The sequence below is a fragment of the Lates calcarifer genome, linkage group LG6, assembly GCF_001640805.2.
Source record: "Lates calcarifer isolate ASB-BC8 linkage group LG6, TLL_Latcal_v3, whole genome shotgun sequence".
Taxonomy (NCBI): domain Eukaryota; kingdom Metazoa; phylum Chordata; class Actinopteri; family Centropomidae; genus Lates; species Lates calcarifer.
In genome coordinates, this window is record NC_066838.1 from 16,778,541 (window position 1) to 16,791,077 (window position 12,537).

General features: G+C 44.4%; 1 protein-coding gene across 4 annotated transcripts in view; it reads left to right on the forward strand.

Moving 5' to 3' along the window:
• Positions 1–12,537, forward strand: part of zbtb46 (zinc finger and BTB domain containing 46) — a 59,981-nt gene that overhangs the window by 21,052 nt on the left and 26,392 nt on the right. For 3 of the 4 annotated variants that reach the window (XM_018686017.2, XM_051071289.1, XM_018686022.2), the window contains exons 2-3: positions 170–393; positions 608–1,538. In XM_018686017.2, coding sequence (XP_018541533.1) covers positions 208–393; positions 608–1,538 — 1,117 coding nt within the window. In that variant the 5' untranslated portion in view covers positions 170–207. The remainder of the gene's footprint in view (positions 1–169; positions 394–607; positions 1,539–12,537) is intronic. The other variant, XM_018686018.2, reaches the window with a different exon arrangement.

Below are 12,537 nucleotides of genomic sequence, written 5' to 3' on the forward strand. Positions count from 1 at the left end.
CCTTGAAATTTGCAAAATGGCTCATATTTCATTGCTCCTGCACTTTATCTTTCTGTTGCTGTCCAGTCAAGTTCCCACACTGTACATTTAATGCTACTGTATACTATATACTTAGAATATCTTGATACATCCTAAGTTTATTTCTTTTGTGTCTCCTTTCATTTCCCAGCAGACGTTTGGAGGAGAGGCTTTTGTTCAGCTACACAGATGAACAACAGGAAGGAGGACATGGAGATCTCCTCTCACTACCGTCAGCTCCTCAGAGAGCTCAATGAGCAGAGGCAGCACGGCATCCTCTGTGACGCCTGTGTCATTGTGGACGGAAAGATCTTCAAGGCCCATAAGAACGTCCTCTTGGGCTCCTCGCGCTACTTTAAGACTCTTTACTGCCAGGTGAGGGACTGCCACCCTGGATAAGGCGGGTCAGGGGACTTGATTAAGCACTTGTTTGGGGTTTTTTTGGTCAGATCATAGTGATTTTGCTCAGTGTGTTTTTCAGCTGATAAACCAATGTCAGAAGTTGTGTTTAAAAAAAGGTTTATTATCCTGTGGAGATTAAGTAAACAAAAGGATTCTGCTGTGAACACTCCTTCTCCTTAAATTTCAGGTTAAAAAAGGGGCAGAGCCTCACCACCAGACTACTGTCACTCACCTGGACATCGTCACAGCGACCGGCTTCAAAGCCATCCTGGACTTCATGTACTCAGCGCACCTCGCTCTCACCAGTAAGAATGTGATTGAGGTCATGTCAGCCGCCAGCTACCTGCAGATGACAGACATTGTCCAGGCCTGCCACAGCTTCATCAAGGCCGCGCTGGACATCAGCATCCGCTCCGAGATGGCCGACGAGCTGGCTGACTTCGAAATGGGAGCTGTCGCTGCTGCCGGCATAGGTGGAGGAGGTGGCGGAGGTGGAGGAGGAGTGGGTATAGCTGGAGCAGGAGGTGTTTCAGGAGCGGGTTTAGGAGGAGGAGGCGGGATTGTGGGCATGGCTTCGGAAGCCCTGGCCTCCATCATGTCTGGTCGCAGCACCTCCCCTTGGCTGGCGCGGCGCACCAGCCCAGCCAACTCTTCTGGGGACTCGGCCATCGCCAGCTGCCACGAGGGAGGCAGCACGTATGGCAAGGAGGACCAAGAACCCCCAAAGAGCCATGAGAGCCAGGAGGAAGCCTGCCACGACTCCCAGCCCGCCTGGCCACATGACTACAGGCCCGTCACCGTCAAAGAGGAACAGGTGTCCCCCGCCTCCTCTTCTCATCCCCGGGACACTCCCAGGGGGGCGGCCCAGAGCCAAGGGGAGCAAGGGACTGGGGGCGCCGCCGGAGGAGGCGGAGAGGGGCCCTGGCAACCCCTATCGGGGTCAGGGCGGAGGAAGAACAGGAAGAACAAGGACACAGTCAGACATATTACCCAGCAGGCTGAGAGGAACTGGGACAGAGAGCGGGACAGGGAGAGAGACAGGGACAGTAGGCCTGGATCTCCTCTGCCCTCCATGTTGGCTGTGGCTGGATGGAACTACAACGGACAGGACATCCCAGGTAAGGCAGACAAACCTGCCTCTTATGTTGTTTACTGTCTCCAGACTTAAGTGGAAAGTGCTGGTGCATATTTTTAGTCAGTATATAAACAAAACTGACAGTGCAGTAGATTTGGGTCATCAGCAGCAATGATGAAAGCATACCCTGTGTTTTCAGGTCCAGATAGTGTTTTTAGAGTGGATTTGTTGGTTAGATTATTAGTTTAATGTCACAGCAGCAGGTGGAATTAACTTGAACTGTCTCTTCGAAATTGCTAGGATGGATGCAGGCCAAAAGAAAACAGACCTGCACTTCCATCTTGGAAAGGACTCTGTGGTGCTGATTTGATGACTTTGAGTCTTAAGAGTTTCCTACAGTTGCCTCAGTTTTGTAATGTTAGCGCCTACTTGCTTAGTTATCCAGTCATGTAATTAGTGAATGACTGGTGAGATAATAAGATTAGCTTAGATAATTGGGTGAAAGTGTCATCTCAACACCTAAACTACAGCAGGATCTAATTACTCTGTGCTTTTCCCCTAAAAGACACCTTCTTACCAGCGGGGCAGCATTTACTGTGAGAGTGATCTAAATGCTTTTGTTGACTTTTGTTGAACTCGAGTGCAGCATGAGTGACGTGCCACACTTTTACAGGGCTTGTGTGCTTTAATGCTCTGAATCTCATGCGGATATTTTGATGCGTGTTGGCCATCCACATAGTTTACTAGCATAAAATGACCTCTTTTCCTCCTCTGGGGTTGAGATTAGCAAGCTTCTAACGTGTTAGGCCCAAGATGATTATCTCAAATCTTGGAGGTGTGAGGTGAAGCCTGGGTAAATGCAGATGGATAATACAATCCTCTTCTTACTGCAGTTTATGTAACAGACACTCCCACATAAACAAGCAAATGCGTACACAAACAAACTCAAGAACACATATTTATTTTGAGAAAGCCTCTCTTGATCCCCAGCCTTGCAGAATTGTTTAGTGAATTCTTTTACACCAAAACTAATACATAAAAAACACTTACCTGTGTGTGTGTGTGTGTGTGTGTGTGTGTGTGTGTGTGTGTGTGCGCGTGCGTACACGATGGGGCCCAAGGCGTCGATAGGTAGATCATTAAAAGTAAGAGAAGCTAATCCTGGGCGCATTAAGGGAGTCGGCTGTGAAATGGGCACACGCGTCGCACAGCGAAAGAAAACAGGATAATTGAATTGACCTGGGTCACTGCACGGATTACCAGCGCGTCCTCGCCATCCCTGGCTCCTCCCCCCTCTCTCTCTCCCTCTCTCTCTCTCTCTCTCTCTCTCTGGGGTTTAGGGAAGGACCTTCTGGAAAGGGCGAGTGGAAGGGAAAAGCGGAGAGAGGGAGTGGTAGATGAGAGGGGTAATAAGAGGGAGGGAAAAGAACAAGAGAGAGACGAGGAAAAGAAAGGCAGAGAGGACGGAGCATCCATACATGCTTATGAGGGTTTGTCTGTTTAGCTCCAAGTGTCCTAAGTCCCAGATTTTGTGACCTGCAGTCAGACTTTATTACAGCGCCTAAGTACATCTTGTCTTGATCTTCAGAGTCATACTCCCACAAAATAAATGGATCTATTAAGCCTGTTGGACAGTCGCATTGCTTCTGTTTTGTGGTAGAAGGTAGAGTTTAAGTCTGGCTGTGGAGAAGCAGCCATTACCGAAAGAGGAATTTTCTCACCTAAAGGTTAGGGGAAGTGTACAGTTGCCGCTGATGTAGACTCACCCGGTGCTAGCCAAAAACCCACCATTTATACCCACATTCAACTGGGGATCCAGCGCTGGGCTCACAATGGAGAAGAGTGGTGGGAGGGTGAGGGGGGGGGAGTAGGAAGTTGAGCGTCTTTGTATTATGAGATTATAAATTATTTGGGTCTCCTTCAGAGGGCTGACCTTGCTATTTAGCAGCAGAGGATCATGTTACCAGTGGGCTGACATGACGAAGTGGGATAGAGTGTGACAATCAGGATGTGTTTGTGTTGTTGTGTGTTGACTCAGTTTGCAGAACTTGGTTTCTGTGTGTTCTAGGGTTGGGGTGCTGAACAGGTTTAGTGAGGTCATCGTTGGTCTTGGAGGAGGAGGAAGGGAGGAGGTGGTGGTGTGATATTTTAATTGTGGGAGTGGGATCTTCAATTTTCACCACATGATGCCCAGAAGTTCGCACCATGAAAAACCTGTTGAAGTAAGAATTTTTTTTCTGTTTTTCTGTTATTGTGTATGTTTGTTTTTTTCTTTGACCAAGTCAGGGTCAAAAATACACAGGATCTGTGTGGGCTTAAAAGAGTTTGTCTACTTAAGTCTTAAGTCTCCTTAAGTCCAAGATTTTGTCACCTGCAGAAGAAGATCCAAATCAGATGTACAGGCATATGGGAGAGCAAAGGCATTAGAAAAGGATGTACAATTCTATTTAAAGTTTCTAATTACACAGTTTCACAGCATTGCAATGTGGGGAAAGAGAACAGGAAAGAGCTATTGATTAGGTATGACATAGTTTGTATTCTTGTTTCCTGCTTGACGCATATTAGAAGACTTGTGTCGAATGAGAAAACACCAGCCATCGCAACACTAGATATCACTGTGATTGTTGGATTATCCCTCTAAATCAAAGGTGAAGGGTTTAGGGCTCTGCCATTTGTACCACTTCAAGTTTAGGGACTATTACTGTGTGGTGTGGCTGTTGTTCCATGAAGTCCAGTTGGTGCTGGTTTCCATGAAGAGCTATGGGTAGGTAAAAGAGAAAGGGCACCTTCAGTCTGAGATTAGCTTAATTGCTTCATTCCTTATTGATGAGAATTGCCCAGACACACACTCTCTCTCCCTCTCTCCCTCATTCATCTGTGATCAGTGTCCATGCTTTACTATTTGAAATGCTTATATTGCATACGACACGGAGGCTGGCTGGCTGACTAAGGATTTCGCTGGATTATTCTGTAATATAAGGATAATATATGACTGTGTAAAGGCTCAGTGTAATAGCGCAGTGCCGTTTCAAAGTGTTTGTATGAAAATGCCGTGTGTTGACATAAACAGCTGCAGGAATTAGGATTTGTTTTCTTTAGATCCCCTTCCCTTGCAAACATCTGCTGCGTTCACTTGATGTCATTATTGAGGCCACTAAGCACTCAACTTCCTTTTCCCTCTCTCTCGCTAACGCTTGATCTCACCCTATCCTCCGCTCACCTTGTCGACTGAAAAAAATATTTGATATCTTACATGAGAATTAGGGAAAAAAAAAAAAAGAAATCAGCACTGTTTGCATTCCAATGAACTCATCATGTGCGTATATTTTTCTGTACAGCACTATATTAGAGGTGACAATTTTGAGGAGGAGAGTTTTAAATAGTCTCTCCCTCTCCTGCCTGCTTATGTCGTAAACCTTCAAATAATTACCTAAAATTATTTTTAGTTTGGCCCCCGCTGCTTCCTCCAGACCTGGATTAAAAAGCATCTGCAAATCAAAGACAGAGTGTTTTGAAAATTGCAGTCAGGCTTTTTTAGAATAATTCAGTATATTTGTCTTTGATGCACAATGTCAGATTCTCTTCTTGTAATCTATGTAGCACTGAAATAATGAGTCGATCACTAAATTAGTGAATTGATAGAATGTTAAAAATCTATTTTTATAATCAATTTATCATTTATCAAGTCATCTCATGTGTCAAATTTCAAATACTTGATGTTTCCAGCTCCCCAAATGTGACTTTGTACTGTTTTTGTTGAAATTTAAATTGATTATTTTTGTTGTTTTGGGCTCTTGATCATGAAAACAAGCTCAAGACACTTGATATGAGCATTATTAACTAACCTCTGATATTTTATGGACTAAACAATGGATATTTGCAGCCCTAATTCCATGTTATATTTTGTATATTTTAACAAAATACTGTAAACTACACCCATACCACACTCCAGCAGGTTTAAAGACTTTGTATGTCTGGTTGCATCCTTGACACTGTATTTAAGTATTTACAGTCTGAATAAGGAAATAATCACATCAGAGTCATAATTGAGCAATTCCAAAATATAAATCCTCCATCTGTAAATGTGTCTTTTTGTTCACGAAAGCCACACCTTCTGACATTTTTTAGCCTATTATCTGTTTTATTAAAGTAGGTGTCATCTCTTTAAAAGATATGTCATTTTGGAGGCAGGATTCATCCTCTCTCTGGCACCTTCACTCTCAGATTGAGAAGAAGCCTGAGCTGCTGAAAACACAAGTTAACGATTGATTTCTTTCCTCCTTGCTTTATACTTGGGGCAAACACCAACTTGATCTTTATCCCACATAATAACAGAACTGGAAATACTTTTTGTTTGTGTTTTTCGCTGGTATTAAAAAAAAAAAAAACATACACACACACACACACACACACACACACACACACACACACACGGTGACCTTTAGTGGCAGCTTGGGGGATTTTGGCAATCGGGTACATGGCCGGTGTGATGCACACACACTCACACGCAAACACACAGCTTAGAGCATCTGATTATGTAGACGTGAACAGTTCAATCACACGTGGGTTGTTCTTTCCATTTCCCTCTAGCTGTTGCACATTGATTACATCGAGAAATCTTTTTTGAAATCCAACATCTTTATCTGACTCTCTTCCTCTCCGCTCTGTGGCCTCAGAGTTCCCTCCTCAACCACTAATACACACATACTCAGCCCCACACACACACACACACACACACACACACACACACACACACTTTCCCTTTCTCTCACACACACAAACACACACCATGCCCACTGAGACACGAAAAAAAGTGAAATCATTTTTCCGTAGAACCCTGTCCTGTTTATTCCTGTGAGCTCGGGAGCGCTGCAGTTAGCGCTGCATGTTTTGGCTTGTTTGAGTTCAGACCTTCATCCTCTGGAGCTTCTGGAGCCTCTTAGACTCACCTGGGGCCTGCAGACAGCCACTCTAAAGATTGCCCTCTAGTTTGCACTTCCGCATAAACTTTCTTTCCTTTTTTTCTCCTCTCACTCTCTGCGCTCCTCTCCCCAAGTCTCGGCAGTCTAAAGGTGAACACTTGAAATAATGAATCGGATCCCCCTTTCGCCCCCTTCCTCTCTGTATTCCAGTTAAGACTCTCCCCATAGTATTTGCACTTCATTAAACTTGAAATAGGTTTAATATTTAAAACACCGTGAACAGATTTCAACCCCCTCACCCCTCGCACACCTCTCCAGTTTTTCTCTCCATTCTCCTCGCTCTTGGTTTAATAATCTACTCTCATATTTCCTCCCTAATTCACTCCTCCTTCATTAAAAACCAAAATAGATTTAATATTTCAGACTGTGTGGACTTAATTTTTAACCCCTTTCTTCATGGCTTGGTGCTTGACACGCTGTGGGTTAGGTAACTACATCGTGTTGAGCCCCACCCCCTGTATTTTTTCTACTTTGTCCATGCCCACGTCTGTCTCTTTTTTGTGGCTCCTGGTTCATCTTTCTCACTTTTTCCTCAGTCAGTCTATTGTCAGTTCTGTCTCGCACTGTCTTTGTACTCCAGGCCTCTCCCTGTGTCTCGCTCTGTCTCCCCCACCCTCTGTTTGCTCTGCCTCTTTGTCCTCAGACTGTACAGATGATTTCAGCCCTTTCCTCCCACTGTATTGACTTTTGTGGCCTTCTCACCCCACCTCCCTCAGTTTCCCCTGCTCCCTCCATCCTCCCCTTCCCTTTTTTGTCCCCTTCTACCCCCTCACCCCCACCCCACACACACACACACACACACACACACACTCACTCACCCCCCCCCTCTCATTTCTCAGCTGTATGTTAGCAAGAGGGGTTGAATGCTTTTTTTGTTCTGAGAGTTGTGATGGAAAACTAAAATACTGTTCTGCCCCCCTTTTTCCCTCTGTCTGTCTCATGTCAACCTCCTGTTCAGTCCCCACTAAATTTAAAAAAAAAAAAAAACTTCCATTATCACCGTGGAAACCAATCATTTCTCACCGCCCACCAGCCATCTTTGTCATATGACCTCACATCCTGCTGGACATTATGGGCAGTCCACCAGCTAAAAGCCCCTTCTCCTACTCCACCACGCCATCACACCACACCACACACACACACATTCACACAATTTTTCACACTCTTGCTGTCTGTCTTTTTCTCTCACAGCACTCTCTCTCCCTCTCTCTCTCTATCTCTCTCTCTCTCTCAGTTCTCAATACTGACACCTGCTCTATTTATAATTCTCTGGCTTTAAAAGAGCCATTTTGGACAGGAAGCTGCCCCCTCCCCACTCCTGACCGTGGCTTTTTTCCAAAACGTCAGCACCCCCAACCTCTCCACCTCCTGCCCCTGGAACAGGCCCGGAGAAAGATTGCTGGGTGGAGAGGAGGAGGAGGGGGAGCAGTGTATATGCATTTGAGGGGGGTTAAAGATTAGCCATCCCACCCTGAGTGCACCTGGGTTGGGCCCATGTGTGTGCTTTAGTAAGCCACGGCCCACACACATACTGTACACACTCACCCACCAACTTGCACACAAGTATATAAACACATGCATGCAGAACACCTGCAAATGTCCTATAAAATATGTGTACAGTACAATCCAATCCTACATTTCACTTCAAAATGTATGTGGTTAAACTCTGTCTACACTCACAGGCACACGTCTCTTGGCATCGATTACTCAGGTCTAAGAATTAAGCTACCCAGAATGCATCCTGACAGGATGTCCTGTTGGCACGGTGCAGGGGTGGGTGGGTCAGGAGGTTTCTGTGGTTGAACATTCATAGCAGTACCCCCACAGTTAAAAACCCACCCCTGCACACCGACACACTTCAAACTCCGTCACATACCCCAAATGCACTGTGCACAGATATATTAATGGTTGCGGTTGACTTTGTAGATCAAATGATCAAACACATATGCACACCTATTTAAGCACATTCAACATCCTCTATAACTCAGCTTATTTATTTTAATACTCAATTCCATCTTAAAGAAAAGATTATACCTGAGGGACTTTAGACCACTTGTCTTTGCTTATCTGCTTACTTTCCAACACCAGTTTTTTTGATATCTAAAAAAGGTTTTGAGTACTAAGTGGTGCATAATCAGCAGCACATTTATGTTTTTCCCCACTTTCTATTACTAGAAGCATTGTCTAAGTCAGGGGTTTTCAAAGTCTGACACTGTGGGCACTCCCTCAGACAAATGGGACACCTGTGTGTTCCCCAAAACTCCCCTTTCCTCTAATATTGATAGTACAACATGGGCTGTGTCACTTCTATTATTATTTTTTGTCTTACTTCGATTGGCAGAGTAGTCATGCTCTGAGTTTTGGATCTACAGTTTCCACAGTGCTTTGGGAGCTGTAAACAGGAAGTATAAATTTGCCACAGAGTCAGTTAGCTAGCTATGGGCTACAACCTGTTTTATGGCCTATTTATACTTATATTTTGACAAAGTGGCACCATTTTAAATATACCAAATTAGCTATCAGCAGTTCCTGTTTGCAGTGTACCCATAGATGAACATATAACTATCACTGGATACTGAAGAAAACTTAAAAATGTGTTATAATGAGTTACAAAGATGTTGTGTTTCTAAGCAACTTTATGGAGATCTATTTATAATGGACACTGGAAATAATGATATTTAAAGTACCTGGCTTTGCCTCACATGATATGTCTCTTACTCTGGGACCCTCCTTCAGCTCTCCGCTTATGGTTTGAAAATCCACAGGTTCCCAACCTGGGGGTCAGGACTGCCCCAAGAGGTCAGAGATAAGAGGCATCTTGAGACGATTAACAGGAAAGGACATGCAAAATTGTGTTAATCTTCTCAGACTTTTTCCTTTTTGTTTGTGAGTTTTTGGATAATTTTATCTCTTCAAGCCTCAGAAAATGATTCAAATAAAACAGGATATAGTAGAAACTTGTTTAGCCTACTGTTATCTGTGGTAGTCAGTGGCATCTTGCAGCAAGAGACATGACATGATAACTTTTTGGGCCTGGCAGCTTAAGCTTGTTAACATTAACACGTTATTTATCATGGAAAATCTGTGGGGTAAAAAAACAAAACAAAACAAACTCGATGAGCCTTACATATGAGCTCCTCTTCGATGGGAGGTCCATGACAAGGCTCCTCTTTTGGAGATATGAGATGGAGATGTGATGTGATGTGAGCTAGGATGCCTCTCTCCTCTCTCCTCCAGTGATCTGATAGCCAGTAATGGGCCCTGTAGCCGTGAGCCTGGCAGCACTGCTCACTGTGGCTTATGTGTCACACTGTACCCAGCATTCACCAAGAGTTAGTCGAGCGCAAGCAGCCGGGATATCGAGACTAGTAAAGTGTGTGTGTGTGTGTGTGAGAGAGAGAGAGAGAAAGAGAGGCAGACAGTGGCAGACTGACTGACAAGGAGAAGCAGAAACAGTAACTTTCAGGAAGAGTTTAACCTTAAAAAAAAAAAGCTTCACAGTAAGCTCATGGCTGGATCTGTGCTCTCTCTCTCTTTCTCTCTCTCATTTTCAGTCAACCTGAAGTTCCTCTTTCTCGGTCTGTTTATTTTAGAAAGGTGGCTTTGTTCTATTTACCGTACCCCCTCCCTCTGTGGCCTCTACCCCCGTCAGCGTCAGACCGGTTAGAAAAGGGGAGCGAGGTGGAGAGGGGGGTGGGGGTGGGGGGTGTTGGGTGAGTGCATGATGTTTGGACAAACGGACAACCCGAACAGGATATAGAGGTCTACAGCCTGTGGGTGTGTCGGCTTGGCTGAGGCACAGCTCGCACACAAACGCACGCACACACACACGTACACACAATCGTGGGAGTGTTCCCGCTGGAGGGCAAAGTCTCCCTTCCTCTTATACATTCATTCTCTCCTTTTCCCTCCTTCCCTTCATTCCCCCCTTTCCGCCGTCACACCCCTCCACACCTCCTTCCTTTAGACCTCTCTTTCTCCTTCATCCTTCATTCGTTCTCTTGTGACAACCCCCCCCCCCCCCCCCTTTGAAAGAGGAAAAAAAGAAAGTGTTAAAGATACAGAAGAGTTGGCCAACAGCAATGAGAAACTAGGAGGGAGAGGCCAAAATCTCCACAGGGGACAATTATGGCTTGGGCTGTGTACATACAAGAGTGTGTGTGTGTATTTGTGTGTGGTTCCTTTTGGGTTTGATAGTTATAGAGGCGTTGAAGACAGTCCTGGAAGCCACTATCTGTCCTTCAGAACTATTTGTCCCCTCCTTCTCTCCTCTATCCCTCCTTCCCTCTGTCTGTTTGGACCTTCCCTTCCATCCAGTCACTTCACACTGTCACTTCTGTTTTCACTCATCACATACACTGGAGCTACGGCCGCTTGTTTTGTACAGTATGTGTTTGTGTGACTGTGTGTTGTTTCACATTGAGTATATGGGCTGAAATAAAGGCAGGGCTGTGGGTTACACTTCCTCCTCATCGGTAGGATCTGTGTGTCTGTTTGTTGTTTGTTGTGTAAAACAGGAACTTCCAGGTTCTGTTCCAAAAGCAAGAAATCAACTTCATAATCACGTTGACATGTAGAAATTCAGAATACTAAAAAAAAAAAAAAACAAACAAAAAACCCAGCCCTACAGCATACCTTTGTTCAACAGTATATCATGTGACTCATGTCATTTGTATAGACAGGGATGTTCCAGGTTATTGTCGTTTTAATTTTTGTGTTTTTAGCAGCCTTTAGCGAACACCATTTCCCACAAAGCCAAGACCTTTGTGTGTTACAGGTCACCAACTTGACAGACTGAGGCAAGTCAAGTGTGAGCTATGAAAATGAACTCATCCAGACATGGCCATTACAATAGCACACCTTCTTAGCTTTTTTTAAAGCAGCTATACTCAGTATTTTTACAGTGACAATGGATCAAATAACCATATGACAATGTGAAAGGGTGTCACTCTCAGAGAATTACTGCCCAACTCTGTCCTTTCCCCTCAGCTCTGTGGAGCTGATGTATTGCACTGTGCTGATGTATCACTGAAAGCATCAGCTGTTTTACGTGAAAAAGTTTTTTTTTAAAAACACTCCACTCTTCTTGACCTATAACAATGGACAGACAGACAAAGTTAACAACAAGCTTGATGATCATAGTGGAACATTAAGCTGCTACAGAACCAGATATTTCCCCCCAGGAGTGAGTGGATACCCAAACATTGCCAAAAGAAGAGTGAATATTGGACTTAAGTTGGCCAGGTTGCCTTGAACACAACTCCAAATGAATGCTAATGTTGGTCCGTGTCTGCAGGATATGTAAATAGGCAACTCTTTGCTCACAAATTTGCCATATCAGCTCAAAAGGCGATCATTTGTCAGTGTTGTGTTTTGCAACTTGTTTTCACTGCCCACGACGTGGCCAAAAAATGTCTTCACAAGTTTAAAGACTATCCCAAAGGCACAGAGAGCGAGGCAAATACAAGTACAAAGAAATGGTTTTGATGCCTCAAAATCAAGATGAAAAACATAATGGGAGGAGTAGTTTCTTTACTACTACTATTCTCCAGCATTGTTGAAATAACAGCAGGCTCCCATTTTAAAAGCAACCACTGTATTGTATAGTCATTTAGCTTAACTCCAAGAACATGTTTCACTTTCTCTGAAAGACAGATGAAAAAAGTGAAGCGAGACTGCATTGTGTTATAGAAGCTAGTGGAGCAGCAGCTAGCCCAGAGTTGATGTCAAGACTTTAGCTTTCTACTGTGAATCGTCTGCTCTTTGTCCTCTTAAGATTATGTCAGTTTTATAAAAGGAGGCCAAGCTCTCCTTTGTTCCCCCACTCTCCCCCAACCCCTTTGCCCCAGATCACCTGCTTATCCGTACTCCTCATTGTTTCCACCTTCCTCCACCTCTCTTCTTGCAACTCTTTCCTTCCCACTACCCACATACGCTCCATGCAAAGAATAACTTCATCTTGATCTCCTTTCTGCTCTCTCTATCTATCTTCACCACCACCACCAACCCCCCCCCTGTAAGTCAGTATCTCTAAAATGGGTCACAGGCTTGTTTCAGGTG